General features: G+C 39.4%; 1 protein-coding gene across 16 annotated transcripts in view; it reads left to right on the forward strand.

Annotated features, from left to right (window-relative positions):
- SGIP1 (SH3GL interacting endocytic adaptor 1) overlaps nt 1-22,243 on the forward strand; it is a 328,705-nt gene that overhangs the window by 223,532 nt on the left and 82,930 nt on the right. For 15 of the 16 annotated variants that reach the window (XR_009244460.1, XM_058657629.1, XM_058657621.1 and 12 more), the window contains 2 exons: nt 685-739; nt 1,392-1,567. Coding sequence is in view for 15 of the 16 variants with exons in the window: in XM_058657629.1 (XP_058513612.1) it covers nt 685-739; nt 1,392-1,567 (231 nt within the window). In the remaining variant the exon portion in view is untranslated. Of the gene's footprint in view, nt 1-684; nt 740-1,391; nt 1,568-21,386; nt 21,399-22,243 lie in introns of all 16 variants that reach the window. The other variant, XM_058657699.1, reaches the window with a different exon arrangement.

Genomic DNA, 22,243 nt, shown 5'->3' on the forward strand with positions numbered 1-22,243 from the left:
TGTTAACACTTTGCTTTCAGCGTGTCCCACTGCATTAAGTTTCAACACCTATTTCAAGCCCACATTCTTCCCTTGGCATATTGGCCATACATGGTCTCATTTCCCAGTCTCTCTCTCCCTTTGAATCATGTTATTTTTTATGTTGCTTCTGTCTTTTTACATCTGCACCATAGAAGTGTCAATTTCTGTACTGATTCTTCACCACCGGGAAGGGACTCCCACTCAACCATCTTTAACTATACATTACAGACCTCCTTGGTTTTCTCAAATCTGCTTTGCTTTTGCTGTGAAATATGACAGAACATTGATGTTTTGTGTCTTTTACATGCTTTTTAATTTTGACCTACCAAAATACATTTTTCCTGAAGACACATAACTTATATTCCATAGCCCCCATTTTAGAAGCAGTATTTAGCTTACCAAAAATACATACATGAATTTTCTTTGAGTGCTTGAAAGTTCAGTCCTTGTTTGTTTTCCCAGTAGACCTCCTCAAATATCCTTGAGTAAATACGTAAACATTTACTTATTGTTTAGCATTCACTTCCTCAAGTTAAGAGCTTAACCTCCTAAAGTAAGAGACTTATGTACATTCTTAAATAGAACAGCCTTGTTGGAAATAAATTATTCTTTGAACATTATTGGGAAAGCAATTGTTGTTCAATGTGTACTTGTGTTTTATAGAACTCACCTGAGCTGGATGAAGAAGGTTACAGCATCAGACCTGAGGAACCCGGCTATATCCTTTCCTTATTTCTTTGCAAATATTTGTATTCTCTTTCAGAGAACAGTGAGACAAATCTAAATTTTACATGGGTGAGAGAAAAACCAGGGCCCCACAAGTTATTTCATCCCGAATATGAGAGATGAGTAAGCAACACAGGTAACAACCTGCTCACGAACAAGCAGGTGTATTGCCTTGACCTATTCATAGAAGAGAGAGAAGAAAGAAACATGTGCTGAAAAGGAGTTGTGTGTTTTGGTTACTGAACTGTGTATTACAGACTGCTATGACAATGTCATTTTTAGTGACTAGAAAATAGCTATTACTGTCCTCTCCCTATAGTTAATTTTTGGGAAATGCATGCCACACTCTGCAATTCTTAAAACTCATAGCATGCTCTCCAGAAAGTAATCTTCCTCCCTCTCTGTTAGATCTGTAAGTATATGTGTGCTTATGTGTGCAAGTACAGTGTGGCAGCATAATCACAGCAAAATATGTAGGATGTTATTTATTGTTTCTTTGGGTTCATTATCTTTCATCATGTTCTGTGGAAAGGTGGATCAATTCCAATTGCTTCCTCTTTTATTTTTATAAAATTATGCTTGTTTTATACATATCATTGCCAACTAATCAAAGAAAGAGTTGTGTATCCTTAACTGTGTTCTACCTACCAAAGGAAAGCACTTTTATTCTTCAAGTGAATCAGAAGAGGAAGAAGAGTCACACAAGAAATTTAATATCAAGATTAAACCATTGCAATCTAAAGACATTCTTAAGAATGCTGCAACTGTAGATGAACTGAAGGCATCTATAGGCAACATCGCACTTTCCCCATCACCAGTGGTGAGTGGTTTCTTTATGATATGTTGTAAGGTTGTTTGGGCAGAAAGCTGTGTTTTGTCTAAATGCATTATGTCCATTAGAAAATTCTTAAATGTAAGGCTGCCTATGGTTATCATTTTGTGATCTTTATAAATCTTCAATAGTTCATTTTGGCTTAAGAAAGTTTTCCTCATTTTATACTGCAGTTCTTGTGCTTTCAAAATGATAAAAATGATTGCATTCTTCTTTGACTTATTTCTCTACAAACATTTAAGAAAGGAAAAAATGCAAAAAAATTTCAAAATTTAATTGTGAAACTGACTTAGTAATAAAAAACAATTCAAATGCACTAACATTTTTAAAACATATCTTCATTTCTTTTTTTGTAACAGAAAGATAATCAAAGAAATAAGTTTAAATAAACTTCATCATTACAGTGCAAAGAAGGAATATTAACCAATCAACCCAAATAGATATTAAAACCCATATCTTCATTGCATTTTATTATTAAATTGCTTAAGTACCCTGATCTTTAATCACCTTAAATACCCAGTGACCTATTACAGTATTCTAATTTGTATTTTCCCACAATTTGTGCTTTCATTTTAAAATTACTCATCCACCAAATTTCTTTATTAGATAAGTTCTGAATTCTAGCATTGACAGTGTTTTCTCTAGGGCGTTTGGTAAAAGCCACCATTTTGATTTCTAAAAATAACCATTAAGAGCAAATGAAGGCTCTCAAATGCAGCAGACATGATCTTAGCAGCTTTTCAAAGAGATATGATCTCCCTCCAGTACCCTGTTCAGAGTGGTTAGTAAATACTGAACTGTTTTCAAGTTGCTTTGGGAAATACCTCAATTAACCTTTCTCATTAATGAATTACAATCAACCATCTTTTAAGAGTCTACTTTCACTTTCCTAGAGTGAAGAAAATCTATGATAGTGATATATGTAGCGCTTTACCTAGTAGCATTTGCAACTACTGTGATTGACTATTAAAATGATGGCTAATAGTAACCTACCACAGAAAAAAAGTTTAATCATATGTACACTGATCAACCCACAGTGTCTTCCTTAAAAGGGAGGCATGAAATACATTAGTCTTCTTTCCCTTCTGTGGTGGGAAATTAATATTTTAAATTTTCATTCTAGCCTGTGTAATGGTAATAGAGACAGTTTTGATATACAAATTTTCACTTTTCAAAGTTGACATGCTTCAATTTTTTTCACGTATTCAACTTATTTAACTGTAAAGATCTATTTAAATGCCTAAGCCAATTTATATCTATTCTTCTGTAGACTGTAATAAGCTTAGTGGGCACTTGGAGCTTCCTGGGGTAAGTTGAAGAAGGCAAGTTTGCATAATTAAATTAGCAAATGTCCATGAAAGCAAATTTTCTATCCAACAGTCACAGAAGCATAGCAGATACTCACTGACAGTTGAGTCTAGAAAAGGAGAGACCCCTCCATCAAAACTATGAGTTAAGTGTGTAGTTATAGTGTTTGACATTATATTGCTAGTTTCATGCATTCTTAAAAAGGATTAAGATAGAGGGCAGTAGTGAAGGCTCTTGGGGAAGTAGTATACTTTGTTCTTAATTTGGGTGTTTGTAACGAGTATGATCAGATGGCACCGAAACCTCATTTGTCTGTATACCTACATGGATTTTTTGGTGTGCATACTGTACTTCAAATACGATAAAATATCAATGAGTCTCCAACCGGATGTTTTCTGAGGACACAGCAGGAAAAGCATTTGCTACGGGCTGTTCTCAAGATTATTTAAAGTAATTCATCAATGAGGTCGTTAAAATTTCAATTTAAAGAACTGGAGGAAAGCAGCATAAAAATCAGACGGTAATACTGAAAGAATGCAGTTTGGAGGTTAGGACATTTCTGCTACAAACTAAGTAATACTTCACTCCTTTCTTGGACCACCCCACCTCTGTTTGTTCCTTTGAAAATGGGATTGCGGCTCTTCTGTTACTATGGTTCCCAGATAGCTGAAACTTTTAGTGTTCAGTGCAGAAGAGCATCTTAGGGACAGATGAACACATTTTTGGACATACGTAAGTATAAAAATAGGTTGTAGCTGAAAACATGTCCTTGATTCTGGAATCCTTGTTATCTTCTAGAAAGCCATTGTGTACATATTTTGAAAGTAACATATATAGCACTTTATCTTCAGTCTCAAAAAACTAGAAATAACTTTCTGAAATGCAGCTAATGCCAAAGTGAACATAGAAAATGTTACATACGAGCAGATGATTAGCTACTTATACAGCGATGCTTTGCTCAGATAATAAAACAGAACAAAACTTAATGATAAATCAGAATATTTCACACGCTTTAGGTTCCTATGCTACAAAATCTTCAATCATTACATCGTTAGAAATAGAGGAACTTACAAATGGTAAACTATTCCTCACACTGGCTTGTGTTTGGGTTTCTGACTTTTATGTCTTCCAAAAATTTTAAGATGAAGTTGTGGCTTGCTTAGTCTTTTCACCCATCTGTGAATTTGTATCCACGAATTGTGACTCTTTTGATCTCTTTCCTTATAAAGTGGTTTTATTTTATTTGGATAATTTCTTTGTATACCTACTTGATCAAATTGTTCAATGATGAATGAAACTGAATGATCTGTAAATGTTACTGCTCTCCAAGCCAAGGCTTCAACAATGTAGAAAATCGGAGTTTTAAAATTGCTGTTAAAAAATTCACTGTATTATTCAGCAAATAAAACCTAAGTCCAAATCTCACCTTGGCTTTGATTTTTATATATAAAATAGAATTATTGTATGAGTTACGGAGTTATGCTATGAAAAGGTAGCACAAAGGAAGGATGAAGGATTTACTTCCAAGTAAAGGATGTTAATTTTTATTTTACTGTAGTCTCCTGATGAAATGTGATTCTCCACATCAAACAATGCAAATCACCCAGGTTTTAACTGTTGATTTATATCTGTGTAATTTATAAAACCGGTTGGATTATTTTAGCGATGGCTAACATAATAATGGTTGAAACAAAATAGCATACAGGGGGTTATATTAATCCTTGAGGTAATAAAGTCCTACTCTGGGACTCCCAGGCACTTCTGCATTACGGTTCTGCTAGTAAACAACTCCACGTTCCTGCCCTGGGACAGAGAAAAGAGAAAATGAATGGCAAGTAGTTTCTTTAAAGAGTGCTCCTCACAAGTGGCTTACATCACTACCATTCAGAACTTACTCCTTAGAGTTTAGTCACTTGGGCACATTAACGTGAAAATACAGTCTTTTGTTGGATGGGCTTGTAGCCAGCTAAAATGTAGTGCTCTATTCCTAAAAGAGCAGAAGCAAATGCCATCAACAGACTCTGGTAGTTTCTACCACTGTGTCTTAAACAATCTTCAGTTATTTGGAAAAACTCATTAGGAAATGTGATCTCCCATGTTTATCATTAAAATTATTCTTAGAATCTGTTAAATATAAGATATCCCCTTTAAATTTTTTCTAATTTCCAAATACTGGTGATGTTATGCTAAAGCAGGATGAACAAAACAAATTTCTGTAAAATATTAAAATCATACGCCATCTGTCTTCCAAAGGCTAGTGCTAGCTAGACAGGCTTTTTCATTATTGAAATGAAAGTCTTCCTTTTATTTCCCCAAATTGCGTAACTTTTGTCCTTGGTTTTTTTGTACTGTTTGGAGCATAAAAAGGAGAAGGTCGTTCCCTTTGCCAACACCTTTTTCACAGAACAGACTAACTCCAACTCCATGTTCATTGTGCAAGATGTTTGTTAAGTGCCCTTGAGCTTAACACATGTGGAATGCACACAGAAAGCTGGGCAGCTTTGTGTATTCAGCACTAGCTTGAATCGATCCAGCATTTCTCTAGAGTTAGAATGATCCTGCAAGAGCATTGTGAGTTTGTCTGGGATTAAGAAGCTTTACACTGATATTATCAGTCAGTACTCAAATCTGGACCTTGCTAGGAAGGGCTGTGACCCTGGGCAGGATGGCTCTCTTCTCCAGAGACTGACCCAAGGTGTTGGCAACTGAAGTCTATTTGAAGGGGAATCTGCATGGTGCATTTTTGTGTTTACCACAAACCCCTGTGCCTGACATAGGTCTTATATGACTGTCATTGGATAGATGCTAGCAAGTTAGTGAGTGAGTAAATGAACAAACATGGAAACAAGAACAGGCCATAGACAGGGTACTGTGTTGTATGAACTCCTTCCAGTTTTACATGTATTCATTGACAATATATTTTAGCCTCCCTTGTTCATTGCATAATCATTCACTTACCTCATCCATAGATATTGCATTCAGGTGTTCTCTCATACTGTTAGAATTTTCTGAAGAGGATTAAGTACTTTTTTCAAAGAATATCATAAATAGTGATAAATCAGATAACCCAAATAGCCATAGTAATTACGTACCCTATGCTTCAAACTTGGAAAATGTGTGAATAAGTTTGGGTGATACCTTTAATGGATTTCTAGAAGAAATCAAATTACTTGAGCAACGTCAATATCGCATAAGCATGTGTGGTGTTTCTTCCAGAGACCAGATAGCTGACTGCTTCACAATTCCAAACTCTGTTGTGTATGCCGTATCAAATTTATTTCATGGAGAAATAATTTAATTTCTTACTCCCTCTTCAAATCAGCTCACATAAAATATTTGGGCACCCTCTACACAGCAGACACTGAATCCTAATACCAAAAATTCTAACCAGCATAGCTAGCCTACTTAGTAACATGGTCTACAAGTTTTTGACAAACCAACACATAACCAGTGTTTGGCAGCAGTACCCAAAAGCAACATTCCCCTGATGTCCAATCCTCTGGCCCTTTACCTCAGTTTTTCCAACTGTAAATGTTGTGTGATTTTCAGCAACAGTCTTCCCCTCATTGGCTTCCATTTTAGAGTCTTTTGGCTTCCTTATCCCAGAACTCTCAGCTGAGGACCTCTCCATTTGTTCCAAAACAAACAGGGAGAACTATCTCTAAATTAGCTGTAAACATGTGCTACACTCACTAGATATTTTCAGACCTGAGAATTCCATATAGCTCATTCATGGAAATGAAGAAAAAAATGCTATGGTTTCATTCTTAGTGCAATCTTTTTTTTTTTTTTTCGTGGTGTCATTGATTTCTTTACTCTTCTTCATTTATGGGACAACAATTTCTATTGACTTAACCTCAAGAAGATGTATTTTGACTTCAAGCATTTAGTTCCATATTGATTAAGGATTTTTTCTCTGGATTAAGTCACAGGTACAATTGCATTTGGGCTGTGCACTATTTGTGTGACCCTGGGCAAGCTACCTAGCTCCTGAAGCCTCAATCACAGCTTAATCAACTGGCAAAACATCAATCATACTACCCACCTCACATAAATTGCTTAGGATTTTTGTAAGCTAATTTAGGTAAGGTCCAGAGGAGGCACTTAATAAATGGTTACTATTATTAATCAAAACAATAGAATGAATACTCTAAATCATCCTCGAAGCTTATGACCACTGTTGAAGGATTTACAGAGGTGATAGCGTTGTGACTGCAGCTGCTAAAATTTGAGTACTGACTGTGCGTCGGATGTGCCATATGCCTTATCTCATTTACACAACAGCACTGTGAGACAGGTACTATCGATATCTCCGCTGTACAGATAAGACAACTGAAGCAATAAGGGGTTCATTAACTCCAAGTGTCACAACAGCTCATAAATGAGGTTGCTGGGATTTAAGCCAAGAAAGTCTAGCTTAATTATCTCTCTCTTTCATGCACAGATGAGCAGAGTTAGATTTCTTGAATATACTACAAGAGTGCAATAAGCAGTCTAATTAGCTAAAAGTTGACTATTGGTATCGAAAGTCCAAATTCTAATTCAAAAATTGTAACCACTGGATTACAGGACTTTAGGTGAAAGTTATTGGCTGTCTTCATAGGGGAAAAATCATTGTCTCATTTGATGCATTTGCATGCAATTTACAGGGACTCACAAACCTTGGAGGGTGTTGATGGATGCCCAAAAGTGCCAGCTCAGAAATTCACCTCTCAGCCTTCCTTCCTAGCGAATCAGGTTACAGTCATTCTCAGCTATGGTATTTCATTTATTGTGCCAACTGAGAAAAGGCAGAGACTGGACTGAAAATCCACAAGAGCAGGTTTAAATGCTGCTGTGTCAGATGCACTTTCTTGTATTCAGACTTGATACACCTTTAAATGCTTTAAATGTTAATGAGTAACACCTCATTTTATGACTCATTTATTTCAGTTCCCTTAACCCATCAATCAGTGAGTACCTTCTATGTCAATGGCATAGTGTAACTTGCTCTCTGTTTCATAAAAGCCTAATCATGATCAGAAGGATGCAGTGGCAGCAGCATTATCAATAGGGTAGGAAGATGGCAATGGCCTCACTCTATAGAGAAACCAATACAGAAATATGTAAATGGCTGCTAAAGTTTAAGGGCCAGAATGCAAACTCCAGCATTTGCCTCTTTTCTTGTACCTTCTTTAAAATCACATAATATTTTCTGATCTTCAGAGTTCCTCCCAGTTCAAATATTCTGCTGTGTTTTCTGGGCTGCTCTCTGTTTAAGGGGGTTGGTTCTATGCGTCGCAAGGGAAGCAAGAAAGAACACTGCATTTGGAACCACAGGGTCAGTAGGAAGAAGCTCAGCAGCTAAGTCTGTGTCTTATTATCTGTATCTCATGGGCAAAGAAGTTAACAATCAGCTGCAGATTCCAAGTCTGCAAAATGAAAGCTAGTGTCTAGTCAGCAGTTGGATGTCAGAATGATCTGAGAGAACACTATGATATGCTCAAATCTGGGAGCATATCATCATCTAAGGTCTCCAGTAAATATCAGGCTCCTTTCCAGCTTGACTTTCCTTTTCCTTAAACTAAGAGACTTGTGGAAGGCAGAAGGAAAAGAAAAACAGTGAGGAAGGACTTGAGCAAAGTTAGGAAGAGAGCTATAGAAACAATGAGAGTAGAAGTCAACCTCTCCTAGCAGGCAGACAAGTGCCTCCTCCCCTCATGCTGAAAAATTCAGTGATGCTGAGAATTACAGAATTTGACACTGAGTGATGAAGGAGCAATTACTTGAATCTTCTTCAGAGGTTTGCAATCCATATGGAGTGATTTAACTAAAAACAAATGAAGAGGGGAGACAGCTTTGAACTAGAGGTGTCTGGTGCTGGAAGCCTAATCCAGGTGGCCCACTCACCCTCCCACCACAAAATTAGCCTGCCAGAGAGCCAACCGCAAAATTTGCTGCTGCTGCTGCTTGGTAACACCACCCACTTTCCTGTGCTCTCTTTGGCAGAAGGTTCAGCACCCCTTCCAGTTCAGTGAAAACAAAGAGTCACTGGTGGGGGAGGACATCTCTAGTCTTTTACACATTCTCCCCTGCTGGAAACACTGCACCATGCAAGGGGAAGCTACAGATGGCCCATGTTCTGGAGCTAAATACTCATCCCAGCCTTCCTGTGCAGGGCATAGGAAGGCAGAAGCTCAACTGCCACACTATCTGTCAGGGAAAGCTTTGGAGGGCAAGCATGATATGAGTTGGTCCAGACCAGAGAAATTAAACATGTGGCATGGCAGCTTATCAGCATGGCAGGCTCAAAGCACATATGGAGACTGGAGTGCAGAAATGAAATTAGAGAGTGTGTGCTACAGACAGAGCTAAATGCAACCCCACCTTTAAAAAAAAAACATAGCCACAGTTAACACAGGGTTTGAAAAAATTTTTTTAGGATTTATTAACTTATTTAAAATCAGAGCTATGCTGAGAAAGGAAAAGACAAAGAAAGAGAGATCTTCCATCTGCTGGCTCACTCCCCAAATGACCATAATGGCTAAAGTGGTTCTAGACCAAAGCTACAAGTCTGGAAGCTCTTCCAGGTCCTCTACATGGATGCAGAATCCCGGGCCATCTTCCGCTGCTTTCCTAGATAAATTGGCAGATGGCTGCATGGAAAGCGCAATAGCTATCCCACAGCACAAGCCCTGAAAAATCTTTTTTTCAGTCATACAAAAAAGGATAGGAAAAGGATGCGAATTTGCTGTTTCAAACTACATTGTCTCTTCCCTTCATCTTAATATACCATGATTTAATGAAAAATTAATCTTATAACTAATATGCACGTATTATTCCATTTATGGCTAAACATTTTCTTGAAGAATTACCTAATACTCCCATTTTTAGACTTTCAGAATTAAAATATCAGTTTCTTAACTTTCCCCAATCTCAACATTGTGTAAGGGCCCTCTGAATTTTTGTACGATTGGATCTCCATAAAAATGAGCAGAGTATTGTATTTTCTTTTTTCTTTTTTTTTTTAATTATTTATTGTTTAACTTCAGTAATTACATTGTATTATGTGACACAATTACATAGATACTTGGGTTCTCCCCACCCCTCCCCAAACCCTCCCACCATGGTGGATTCCTCCACCTTGTTGCATAACCACAGCTCAAGTTCAGTTGAGATTTCCCCATTGCAAGCATATACCAAACATAGAGTCCAGCATCTTATTGTCCCGTCAAGTTCAACGGCTTCTTAGGTATACCCTCTCTGGTCTGATGACAGAGCCAGCAGAGCATCATCCCAGTCAATTGAAAGCTCCAACATACCATCAGCAAAAATTTACATCATTATGGAATTAATTGACATAGTAATGAGTAACCAATATGTTAAAAGTAAATGCGGGTTCCCAGCCACCTTCTGTGACCACCTCACCTATACTTCAATTTTAGTTTATACACAACATATAACATTCAAAACATAACATGTTATACTTAACATCATATCATCTTAAATTAAGGCAAACATGTGGTATTTAACCTTTTGGGATTGGCTCATTTCCCTTAGCATTATGGTTTCCAGTTTGGCCCATTTGGCCACAAAGAACTGCATTTTGTTTTTTTTAATAGCTGAGTAGTATTCCATGGAGTAGATGAACCATAGCTTTCTTATCCAATCCTCTGTTGATGGGCATTTTGGTTGTTTCCATGTTTTTGCAATTACTGATTGTGCTGCTATGAACATAGGAGTGCATGTTGGTTTCTCATAGAACAAGTGTTCTGGATATATTCCTAGGAGTGCTATTGCTGGATCATACGGTATGTTGAATTTGAGTTGTTTGAATATTCTCCATACTGATTTCCATAGAGGCTGTACCAGCCTGCAGCCCCACCAGCAGTGGAGTAGGGTTCCCTTTTCCCCGCAACCTAGCCAACAAGTGTCGTTGGTGCTTTTATTCATGTGGGCCAGTCTTACTGGCGTTAGGTGGTACCTCATTGATGTTTTAATTTGGATTTCCCTTATTGCCAGGGAACTTGAGCATTTTTTCATATGTTTATTTGCCATTTGGGTTTGTTCCTTTGTGAAGTGTTTGCCCATTTCCCGTGCCCATTTCTTGAGTGGCTTGTTTGTTTTGACATTTTGGTTGTTTTGTAGCTCTTTGTATATTCTGGAGATCAGCCCTCTATCACCTATGTCGTGTGCGAAGATCTTCTCCCATTCTGTGGGTTGCCTTTTTACTTTGTTGATTGTTTCTCTAGCTGTACAGAAGCTTCTTAGTTTGATGAGGTCCCAATTGTTTATTTTGGTCTTGATTTCTACTGCATCTGGAGTCTTTTTTAGGAAGTGAGGGCCTACCCCTAAGTGTTCCAGTGTGTTTCCAACATTTTCTTCCAAAAGTTTGAAGGTTTCTGGATGTAGGTTTAGATCTGTTATCCATTTAGATCTGATCTTAGTGTATGGTGAGAGATGTGGATCTATTTTTTTGTTTCTGCAGGCTATCAACCAGTTGTCCCAACAGCATTTATTGAACAGACCTTCCCATTTGCCTGGGTTGTCGTTTGTCTTTTTGTCAAAGATTATTTGGCTGTATCTGTGTGGGTTTCCTTCTGGTATTTCTATTCTGCTCCATTGGTCTTCCTCTCTATCTTTGTGCCAGTACCACGCTGTTTTGATAACCACTGCCCTATAGTATGTCCAGAGGTCCGGAACTGTGATTCCCCCTGCTAACTTCCTGTTCTTCAGGATAGTTCTAGCTATCCGTGGTTTTTTGTGCTTCCAGATGAACCTTTGGATCATTGTTTCCAGTTCCATGAAGAATGTTTTGGGCAATTTGATTGGGATTGCGTTGAATGTATATATTGCTTTTGGCAGTATAGACATTTTAATGATATTGATTTTACCTATCCAGGAGCATGGGATGTTACTCCATCTTTTGAGGTCTTGTTCAATTTCTTTTTTAAGCAGTTTGTAGTTTTCTTCAAATAAGTCTTCTACATTTTTGGTTAGATTTATTCCCAGATATTTCATACTTTTCTCTGTTATTTTGAATGGTATCTTGCTGGTTAAGTCTTTTTCCTTCTTGGGGCTGTTCGCATACACTATGGCTGTTGATTTTTGTTCATTAATTTTGTACCCTGCCACTCTACCAAACTCTCGTACAAGTTCTAGCAGTCTCTGTATTGAGTCTCTTGGCTCTTCTACATAAAGAATCATATCATCTGCGTATAGTGAGAGCTTGACTTCTTCGTTTCCCATTTGGATTCCTCTGATTTCTTTTTCTTGTCTTATGGCCTCAGCGAGTACCTCTAGGACTATGTTGAATAGTAGTGGAGAAAGTGGACATCCCTGTCTTGTTCCAGATCTCAGTGGGAAGGGTTCCAGCTTTTCTCCATTCAGTATGATGCTGGCGTTGGGTTTTTCATATATTGCTTTAATTATGTTGTGGATTTTTCCATCTATGCCTACCTTGGTTAGGGTTTTTAGTAGGAAGTGATGTTGGATTTTGTCGAAAGCTTTTTCCGCATCTATTGATACTATCATGTGATTCTTGTTTTTCAGTTTTTGGATGTGGTGTATCACATTTATAGATTTTCGAATGTTGAACCATCCCTGCATTCCAGGGATGAATCCTACTTGATCTGGATGAATGATCTGTCTGATGTGTTTTTGAATTCTGTTGGCTAGGATTTTGTTGAGAATCTTAGCATCAATGTTCATCAAAGAGATAGGTCTGTAGTTTTCCTTCTCTGTTAGTTCTCTGTCTGGTTTTGGGATTAAGGTAATGTTGGCTTCATAGAATGAGTTTGGAAGGGTTGCCTCTTTTTCTATTGTTTTGAAGAGTTTGTAGAGGATTGGGGTCAGCTCTGTTCGGAATGTTTTGTAGAATTCTGGAGTGAAGCCGTCTGGGCCTGGGCTTTTCCTTGTTGGGAGGTCTTTAATCACTGATTCAATCTCTACTTCAGTTATGGGTTTGTTCAGGTCGTTTGTTGCCTCTGGGCTAAGTTTTGGCAGGTGGTAGAAGTCTAAGAACTTTTCCATTTCTTGGTGATCTTCTGATTTGTTGGAGTACAGTGCTTTGTAGTAATTTCTAATTATGGCCTTAATGGATGCGGTGTCTGTTGTTATGTTGCCTTTTTCATCTTTGATGCTGGTAATTCTTGCCTTCTCTTGTTTTTTCTTTGTCAGTCGGGCCAGTGGAGTGTCTATCTTGTTTATCTTCTCAAAAAACCAGCTTTTTGATTCATTGATTTTGTGTATGGTTTTTTTTATTTCTATCTGGTTGATTTCCTCCCTTGTTTTGATGATTTCTTGTTTCCTATTGTGTGTGGGGCTCTTCTGCTGTTGTTTTTCCAGTTCCTGGAGGTGTGTGTTTAGTTCCTGTATTTGGCGCCTCTCTTGGGCCTTGACATGAGCTCCAATTGCGATGAGCTTACCCCGTAGCACTGCTTTGGCAGTGTCCCACAAATTTTGGAATGTTGTGTCAGAGTTTTCATTGGTTTCCATAAATTTTTTGATCTCATCTTTAATTTCTTCTCTGATCCATTGTTCGTTTAGTAGCATATTGTTCAGCCTCCAAGAGTTTCTGTATTTCCTGGGGCATTTTGAATTGCTGATTTCCAGCTTCATTCCGTGGTGGTCTGAGAGGGTACATGGTATGATTCCTATCTTTTTGAAGTTATTTAGGTTTGCTTTGTGTCCTATCATGTGGTCGATCCTGGAGAAGGTGCCATGCACTGCTGAAAAAAATGTATAATCTGTGGCCTTAGGGTAAAAAATTCTATAAATGTCAACCAAGTCCAGTTGTTCTATTGTTTGTATGAGTTCTGTTGTTTCTTTGTTGAGTTTTTGTTTTGTTGATCTGTCTATAGTTGTTAGTGGGGTGTTAAGATCACCCACTATTATTGTGTGCATATCTATGTCTCCCCTTAAGTCCGTGAGTAATTGCTTCACGTAGCTAGGTGCGTTTGAATTTGGTGCATATATGTTCACAATGGTAATTACTTCCTGATGGATCAGTCCCTTCACCAATATATAATGTCCTTCCCTGTCCTTTTTGATGTGTGTCAGATTGAAGTCCACATCATCTGAAATTAAGACAGCTACCCCAGCCTTTTTTTCTCGTCCATTGGCATGAAATATCTGTTTCCAACCTTTCACTTTCAGCTTCTTCGAATCTCTTCTGGTTAGATGTGTCTCTTGTAGGCAACAGATAGTTGGGTGCTGTTTGGTAATCCATTCTGTTAATCTATGCCTTTTGATTGGTGAGTTCAGGCCATTTGTGTTGAGAGTTAAAATTGAGAGGTTGTGATTTTGCCCTGCCATACTTGTTTTTGTGGGTGTTGATATCTGTGTTACTGCCCTTCCTTGTGTGGACTTTAGTGGGGAGACCTTCCTGTTTGCCATCTTTGCTTATGATTCACCTCCTTTTTTTCTGGAATTAGTGCATTTCTAAGGAGATTTTGTAGAGCTGGTTTTGTGCTGGCATATTCTTCTAATTTCTCTTTGCTGTGGAAGTATTTGATTTCGTTCTCAAATACGAATGAGATCTTTGCTGGGTACAATATTCTTGGTTGACAGTTGTTCTGATTCAGGATTTGGAAGATCTTTGTCCATTCTCTTCTTGCTTGTAAGGTCTCTTCAGAAAAGTCAGCCGTGATCCTGATTGGTTTTCCCCGGTATGTGATCTTTTCTCTGCTTCGTACTTGTCTCAGGATTCTTTCTTTGTCTTCGTTGGAGTGGAACTTGAGCACCATATGTCTGGGTGAAGATCGCTTTGGGTCATATCTGCTGGGAGTCCTCTGACCGTCCTGGATTTGAGCTGGATTCATGTTCCAAGTGTTTTGAAAGTTTTCCTGTATAATTTCGTCGAGCACCATTTGCATTCCTGATTCTTTTTCCGCTCCTTCAGGAAGGCCAATAATCCTAATATTTGATTTTCTGAGGTTGTCTTTCATTTCTTGTATGGTCTTATTGGCTTTGTTCAGACTTGTCTCCAGCTGTTTAATGAACTGGGTGTGTTCGTTTTGTGTGTCTTCCGTTTCAGAGATCCTCTCTTCTGCTGTATTTGTTCTGTTGGTTAGGCTCTCAATTTTGTGCTCTAAGTCAAGGATTTTACTTTTCATTTGTTGTATTTCTGAGGCTATGTGGTTCTTGAATTCCTTGAAGTCCTCCCAATTCTTCTCATTGTCTCTGACATATTTTAACATTATTTTTTTGAATTCCTTGTCTGGTAGATCTTCTATGTCTTCATCTCGCATCTCCGAAATAGACATTGGCTTTCGATCCTTTATTGGTAGGGTGTTGGCACTCTCATCTGGATCATTACCTTTTCTGGTATTTCTTCCCATTGTGTTAGTGTTTCTTTTTTGAGAGACCTAGGCACCAGTGTGCTGAGGGGTCTCCAAGCACTATCCTGTAGAGATCGGAGTCTGCAGGCGTGGAGTAGCAGGGTGTGGGAATTTTCAAGGCACTTTTGGTGCGTCTCCAGAACACTGGACCTCAGGGCGCCACTTCCAGGGCCCAGAGGATTCAAAGCGCACTCTCAGCTCGTCCCCTACAGGTATGCTACCACAGGGCGTGGGGGAGTGAAGGCACTCTCTGTGCGCGCCCCCTGTGCACTGGATCACAGGGCTCGGAGCAAGGGACTATAGGGCGTGGGGTGTTCCAGGTGCTCTCTGGAAACGCCTCCTGCGCAGGGCCGTCCACCCCAGCACTTGCAGGGGACCGACCGCCCCGGCGCTAGCAGGGAACTGCCCAGCCCAGAGGCGTGCTTGGGTTCCTGTGGGATAGCACCGCCCAGCTGAGTGCCAGACTGCAAAGGCACAGGGGAGTATCCAGTGTGCCTTTTGCCTTTCTCCCAGACACAGTTTTGGCAGTTTCAAGGCACTCGCCCTGTGTTCAGGCTCTGTCCGTGCCCCTGGGGGGCCAACTCCCGAAGCCTCCAACCCACCACTGTCCCCACCCAACTCACTCAAACCTCAGGTTCTTGCAGTCTGCCTCTTCCTCTGGTGGGAATCCTGGCCGCCGGTGCATCTCCCGACTGCTGCGTCCGTTGCTGGTCTCCGCGCGGGTCGCGATGGAGCCTGGAGGCTGCGGCTGGTGCAGGTCCCGGGGCTTGGCGACCAGGGTGGGCAGATGCCGGCGGGTCCCGGTGATTCAGGGTCCTGGTGTCCGCAGCGGGGCAGGTCCTGGCGAGTCCTGGTGACCAGGGTGAGCAGATGCCAGCGGGTCCCAATCACCGCCGGTCCTCACGGCCACAGCGTCTGCGGGTCGGTCTTTGGGTGCGTCGGCGGCTTTCAGCGTCTGCACTCAGAGGTGACTCAGCAGGTCAGGAGCGGAAAGTCATCTTCCCTGTCCTTTGCTTTGTTTTGTTTTTCCCTGGTTGCTCTTCCGAGTTGTGTGGATTTTTTTGGCTCCACACTGTCCAGGGAACTTCACGTTCTTCTCCCTGTAGTTCTATGCTGCTCCACTTACGCTTTTGTCGCGTTCTAGCCCTCTCTGTCTGTGAGCTCTCTCACAGTCTTCCTCCTATGTCGGCCATCTTGCGAGTCTCCCCGAGTATTGTATTTTCAATCTGAATCACTTTTGTCATTATTTCTCAGCCCATGACAGTTACACCTTCTGAGTAACAGTATTTTCGCTTTCTTTGTAAGGACAGAGAGTCAGATTTTCCTTGCATAATTCCAAATCATTATTCTTCACATTAATATGTTACTGTCTCAGGCAACCTACTCTGATTTGGAAGATCCAGAAGCAGGTTGAAGACCACACTGAGTTGCTATTACCAATTAGAATCCAACTGAATGAGACTATGTGCCTGTTATGTTGACACTTAAAAGGATGACTTCATGAGAAGTAGCATATTCTTGAATTATACATTTTTAGATTATAAATCTGTAATTTTAGGTCTCATTTTGTTTGGCTGTCATTTTTTGCCTTATGGTGCAGAATGCAGCATTCACAATTTTAAACATTTTATGCTGGTAGAATGGGTGTCATAAAAAGAAATCAATTTGGAAAATAATTTTTTAGTAGGAAACATAATATTGGACAATTCAGTGAGTCCTGATTTTCTAACAACTAATCCTGCAAAGAGGATTCCTACTCTTCTTGTTATTCAGGGAGGATTTCCTCTAAGCTTATAGGACCGAATGAAACAGAATACGTTTACTAAAAATATTTTCTGGTTGGTTGATTGGATAGATGGGAAGTTATATGGAACTTTGTGTCTATCTGTGACATAGCACAATTAATATTCCTTGAGTTATAAAAAAATTAATATATGATCCTTTGATCTTTTGCCCTTTCAGTTCAGCAAATTTTTTTGTCCTAAGAGGTGGATGCACAATATGAGTAATAATTTCCTGATTCTCCTTTTACAAGTCATAGATTCTGTAAAAATTTATTAATGTATCCCTGCCTTTTGTGGGTCCTAGTTTTCTGTCTCAGTATCCCTTATATGCCAATGACATTTCCATTTTCTTGTCTAAAGTCTTACGTTTTCACTTATGTAGCCCCTCAGGCCTGCATACTGGATTTATTTTTATAATAAGGAGTTTCTGTAAATGTATGAATAATAAAAAATAAGCATCATCATTTAAAGGAACATACATATATCCCATTGCTTTCTAAGGGAGATTTTTTTAGTGCCAGAAATCTGCAGCAAGGAAGGAAAAAAAGTAATTTGTTTTAAAAAGTGTATCAGAAAATATTCTTGGCAATCACTCATAGAAACTGGCCAGAATTTTACCTTTAAAATGAATATAGTTGATAGTTTTTCTGTCTCTGATGTCTATGTGAAGTGCCCCCTCTAACTACCCATGGGCCTTGGGAGCTGTTGCTTGAACCAGCCACCAGAACGGCAGTGCCCAAAGTGTGAATGCCAGCCTCAACTGCTCTCCTAATGTGGGTGACAAAGATGGAAGCTCAAAGGGCCCCATTTCCCCTGGCTTTGCACAATGGAAACTCCCTTTCCATTTTCTTACTTAATTGAAATGCATCACTTTATTGTTTTTATATGTTGAGTTGGGAATCAGGAAGAGCTTCCAAAGAGTCATTTCAAGCAACATTACGTGTAGCATCCAAGGACTTTCTGATACTATGTCACCCCTGCCTCTCCTCTCCACCCAGCATTTACCTAACAGCCACACCTGAAGACTGCTAAGTGACAGCAGTAGCTGCACTGAAATGGAATGAAGCCGAAGCCTTAGCAGTGGCCTTCAACAACTTCATGGTTGGACATTCCCAGTTCCCACTCCCACTCCCTCCTGTGGCTCCCTGACTGGGTCCTTCTCCCTCAGACATTTGCATGTGGAATTCCCTTACCAAGTTTTTGGGGTTTGCTCAAGTCACCTTCACAATGAAGCCTACCCTGACCACCTTATGTAAGACACTGTACCTTGGTATCCCAAACTCTTCCAAATTCCCTACTTTTTAAAATTGTAGTTATTCACTACTAAAACATGAAAGACTTTTTTTATTTGCTATAATATTGACTTGTTGTATGCATCCTTCTCCTTCTGGAAGTTCAGTAGAACATTTGCATTGCATTTTTTCTTTGCTAACTTCTCTGGAAAAGTAAAGTGCCAGGCATTTATTTGGTGCTCAAGCAATACGTTAATCGATTACTAAGTGAATAAGTGTATTGATAACTGTATAAGCTAACCTTTTACTCTTTGTGAACTCTGCATTAGCTATACATATCAAAAGAGTAGAATGGATTATTTTATGATAGAACTCTATTGGTTAAAATGCAGAGATCAAAATACAACCAACCTTATTTGTAAAGGAAATGATGAGTATGCTTCAAAAACTTGACATTAGGCCTGACCTGTGTATCTTGATCCCAGCCTCTGCATAACTAAGTGAAATGCATTTAATAATAGGAAAGGATGAGGAATTTATTTTGTAATCAGAGTTTAATTCCAAGGATTGAAAACATATCTAGAAACACAAGCTTACTCTCTGAGAACACAAGCTCATTCTCTGCTATGACAAGTCAGTATGATTCATCCAATTCTTCCCATTTGGAAAGATCCAAGATTTTTTCTTAGTCCCTATGATCTACAAGCACTTAACTCCATTGTTTCCAGATTCCAGTGTTGATGAGAACTTGAAAAATGGGTTCAGTTTGCCAGGAAGCATAGACTCTGCTGTGGAGCTGTCATGAATCAGGCTTCTGAGAGTAAGACAAAGTGTAATTCAACCTAGCGCTGCTTGTCTGAAACACTGATTGAATGATTGCATGATTTTAATGCCAGTGTGACACAGAGAGAGACAGAAAGAGAGTGGGAGAGACAAGACAAAAAAAAATCTTCTATCCACTGGTTTAGTCTCCAAATGGGTGCGACATCCAGGCTTGGAAAGGCTGAAGCCAGGAGCCACACGCTCCATGGATGATCTAAGTATTTGCACTATCCTCTGCTGCTTTCCCAGAAACATTTGCAGGGAGCTGTATTAGAAGCAAAGCAGCTGAAACTCAAACTAGTGCTGTACCATGGGATGCCAGTGTCATAAGCAGCCATTTAACTCACTGTCAATCCCAAGTCTCATTTTTTCATTGTTTAATAATAATGACCTCAACCACCTAGTGAAAGGTAATAGTAAGTTCTCCTTGTCAATTGATGAAATCACATTCCTTTGATTTTCACAAAAATCCTACAAAGTAGTGACTATCGCTTTTATAGATTATGACATCCAAGTATAGCGCAACTTGTTCAAAGGTATCCTGAAAATATGGGGTTGTAGTCATTCGAGTATATATTAGTTCATGCTCCTCCTTCCACCGTAGCAACCCCTTTGAAGCTATTTCAACTCCAAAATTCCTTTTGACTATAGATTGATAACCTGGATCTTATGCGTAATTTTCCTTTCTTTGTGCTGTTTGCCCAGGCTCTAGCTGTGAAAGTAGCACCAGGAATGCAGCCCCCCTTGGCCCTCAGCTATTCCAAAGCATTAGTTTTTGCTTCGGGAGAAAATTCCACCCTGGAGATCTGCTCAAGTAACCTCGCAATAATGTTTGTCACAGCTGTGGCACTTCCTTAAAGCTCTTAGAACATGTGCTATTTCCTAAGGTCGCTAATGGGCAGAGAATTGAATAGCTAAGTACAAGCTAAGTGAAATATTTATAGAAGCAGATGAAGGAACTGTCACACTGGGGTCATAAGCCTTGAGCAATTTATGGTTCAGCCTTATTTCAGAGAGTAATTCATCTTTCCTTATTTTCAAACACTGTGCTTTGGACATGTGTATGATGTCATAGTGGACTCTAAAAAGAAAACTCACAGATGTGCTCAAAGTGCTGCTCACTGTGTGCCTAGCACTGTGCTTGTTGTTAAAGATAGTCCAGTCATAATCTCTACTGTGAGTTAATAATCCAACAGTGAAGTCTGCATAATACAACAGCAAATAGCTACAAAGACATACTGAAAGCAAGCATCCATTTACCTGGAGGCTAGTACATGCCGGGAGAACAGAAAAGGTTTCAATATTTATTTATTATTTTGAAGAAAAGCATGTGTTGCATCCAGCAAGAAACAGGAACAACGTTTTCTGACTGGGAAGCTAAGGAGAGATCTTGTGGAAGAAATGCTACCAGCCTGGAAGAGTAAGATTTTGACAGAGGAGAGAGAAGACCCTGAGGTTGAAGAACCAACATGAACAGAAGCTAGGGAAGCCTAGGTGTGCAGTGCATTCAAGAGATGTCATGGAGAGTCTGCAGCTGAGCTAAGTACACACTTTATGGAAAGATGATGATGAAGGCAGAAAGGCAAGCTGGAGACCACCATAGAGAATTTCCATTCTACTTTTCTGGAGAGTGGGGAAACTTTTGAAGGATAGCACAATATATTCACTTCCATGGAAAGTGTTTCTGGAAATGTTGTAAAGGGTGGAGTAGGAGGTGAGACTGGAAATACGACCGCTGGCCAGAATGCGCACGGAGCACTGATGTCAGCCAGGGACAAGGCAACCCCAAGACAGTGCTGCAGAAATACGACAACATTCTGAGAGGCCAGGAACCACACATCAGGAAGAGTGTGTAATTGTGAGGAGTGAAGGGAAATGAAAGATGAAGTCAAAGAACTGATGGTTCTAGCCTGGATGATTTGGGGGGAAAAACAGCCTGTGCAAAGTTTCTTGGCAAGATTGAAGCTTTCAGAAAACTCATGTATAAGTTCATGACTTTGCCAGTGACACTGCATTAGTGGCACTTTCCAACTCCTTTCAGTATTACATGGCACACTTTCTTTTCTTTATAAAGCAGAAATCCCTGATAAAAGTAAATTATTCAAAGGAAAGCTTATAATGTGCCCAAGTGGAGATAACACTCTCCCTTCTGTAACTTGAACAAAACTACAGGCTAAGGCGAACCCTGCGAGATTTCTGTAGGAAGCACGGACAGGAGCACCCTCTTAGAGAGCAGCCTGAAGTAAGGTTATTCCAAGCTGGGAGCTGTTTACTTCTGGAAAATACATTTCACCCCTCTCATTTTGTCTTTTGTTTTTCCTCCCTATGCCTACGCCTTTAGAGGAAAAGTCCGGTAAGAAATAACAAGTTCTTTCTACATTTTAGTGAAACATTTTTTTATTCTGTTCATTTTCACCATCCACATATCTAACGACTGATTGTGTTTTGCACCTAAACAAGATTTTGAATTTTAAAAGCAAACCTTTGTGAACTAGGACAAAGGGTCTAATTATGCCACCTGGGGATAAAAGGAACTTGGTGATTTAATGATTTCACAATCCTGTGATTAAGGAACCAGGGTAACTTTGGAAGGATGTACGACTGCCTCACTCGAAGACATGTAAGCAGATATCTTAGGTCTCATTATTTGCAGCTTCAACTTGAGAAACCAAGCTGCATAATCATGCCATGAGCTAGGAAAACATTGTTTGGGTTACTGTAGCTTAATGTGTAAGATAGTGTTGTCCTAACTGCTAGTGATGTTGACTGGAAGCAGGAGTTGTAGGGTGTCTGGTTGTTTTGTTTTTGTTGTTGTTTTCATAAATTAAAATATCCTGTTCTAATTTGTCAGAGACTGGTAAAGAAGGTCTTTCTAAAATGTAAAAAAAAAAAGTTCATCTATGTCACTTTTTAGTGCAAGTGGGTGCTTTTTAGTGGCAGTATCAATTTAGTATGATGGACCCACATCTTTTTATTTTAGAACAATATGGAAAAAAAATCTCAAAAGGAAAGTTTTATTCTCAGTTACCTAATTTATTGAGAATATGTTTCCGAGCTGCCAATGCATGACTGTCACAGGTGACTTCTCAACTGGAAAATACAAAACTATTGTGTTTCCATATGAGCAAGTAAGAGGAAGTAGCTGGCTTCTTCTGTTTGCCTCACCTAAGTGAATGCTGCAATGGATGTCTATTACAT

Source organism: Ochotona princeps, chromosome 2, assembly GCF_030435755.1.
Source record: "Ochotona princeps isolate mOchPri1 chromosome 2, mOchPri1.hap1, whole genome shotgun sequence".
NCBI classification, from domain to species: Eukaryota; Metazoa; Chordata; class Mammalia; order Lagomorpha; family Ochotonidae; genus Ochotona; species Ochotona princeps.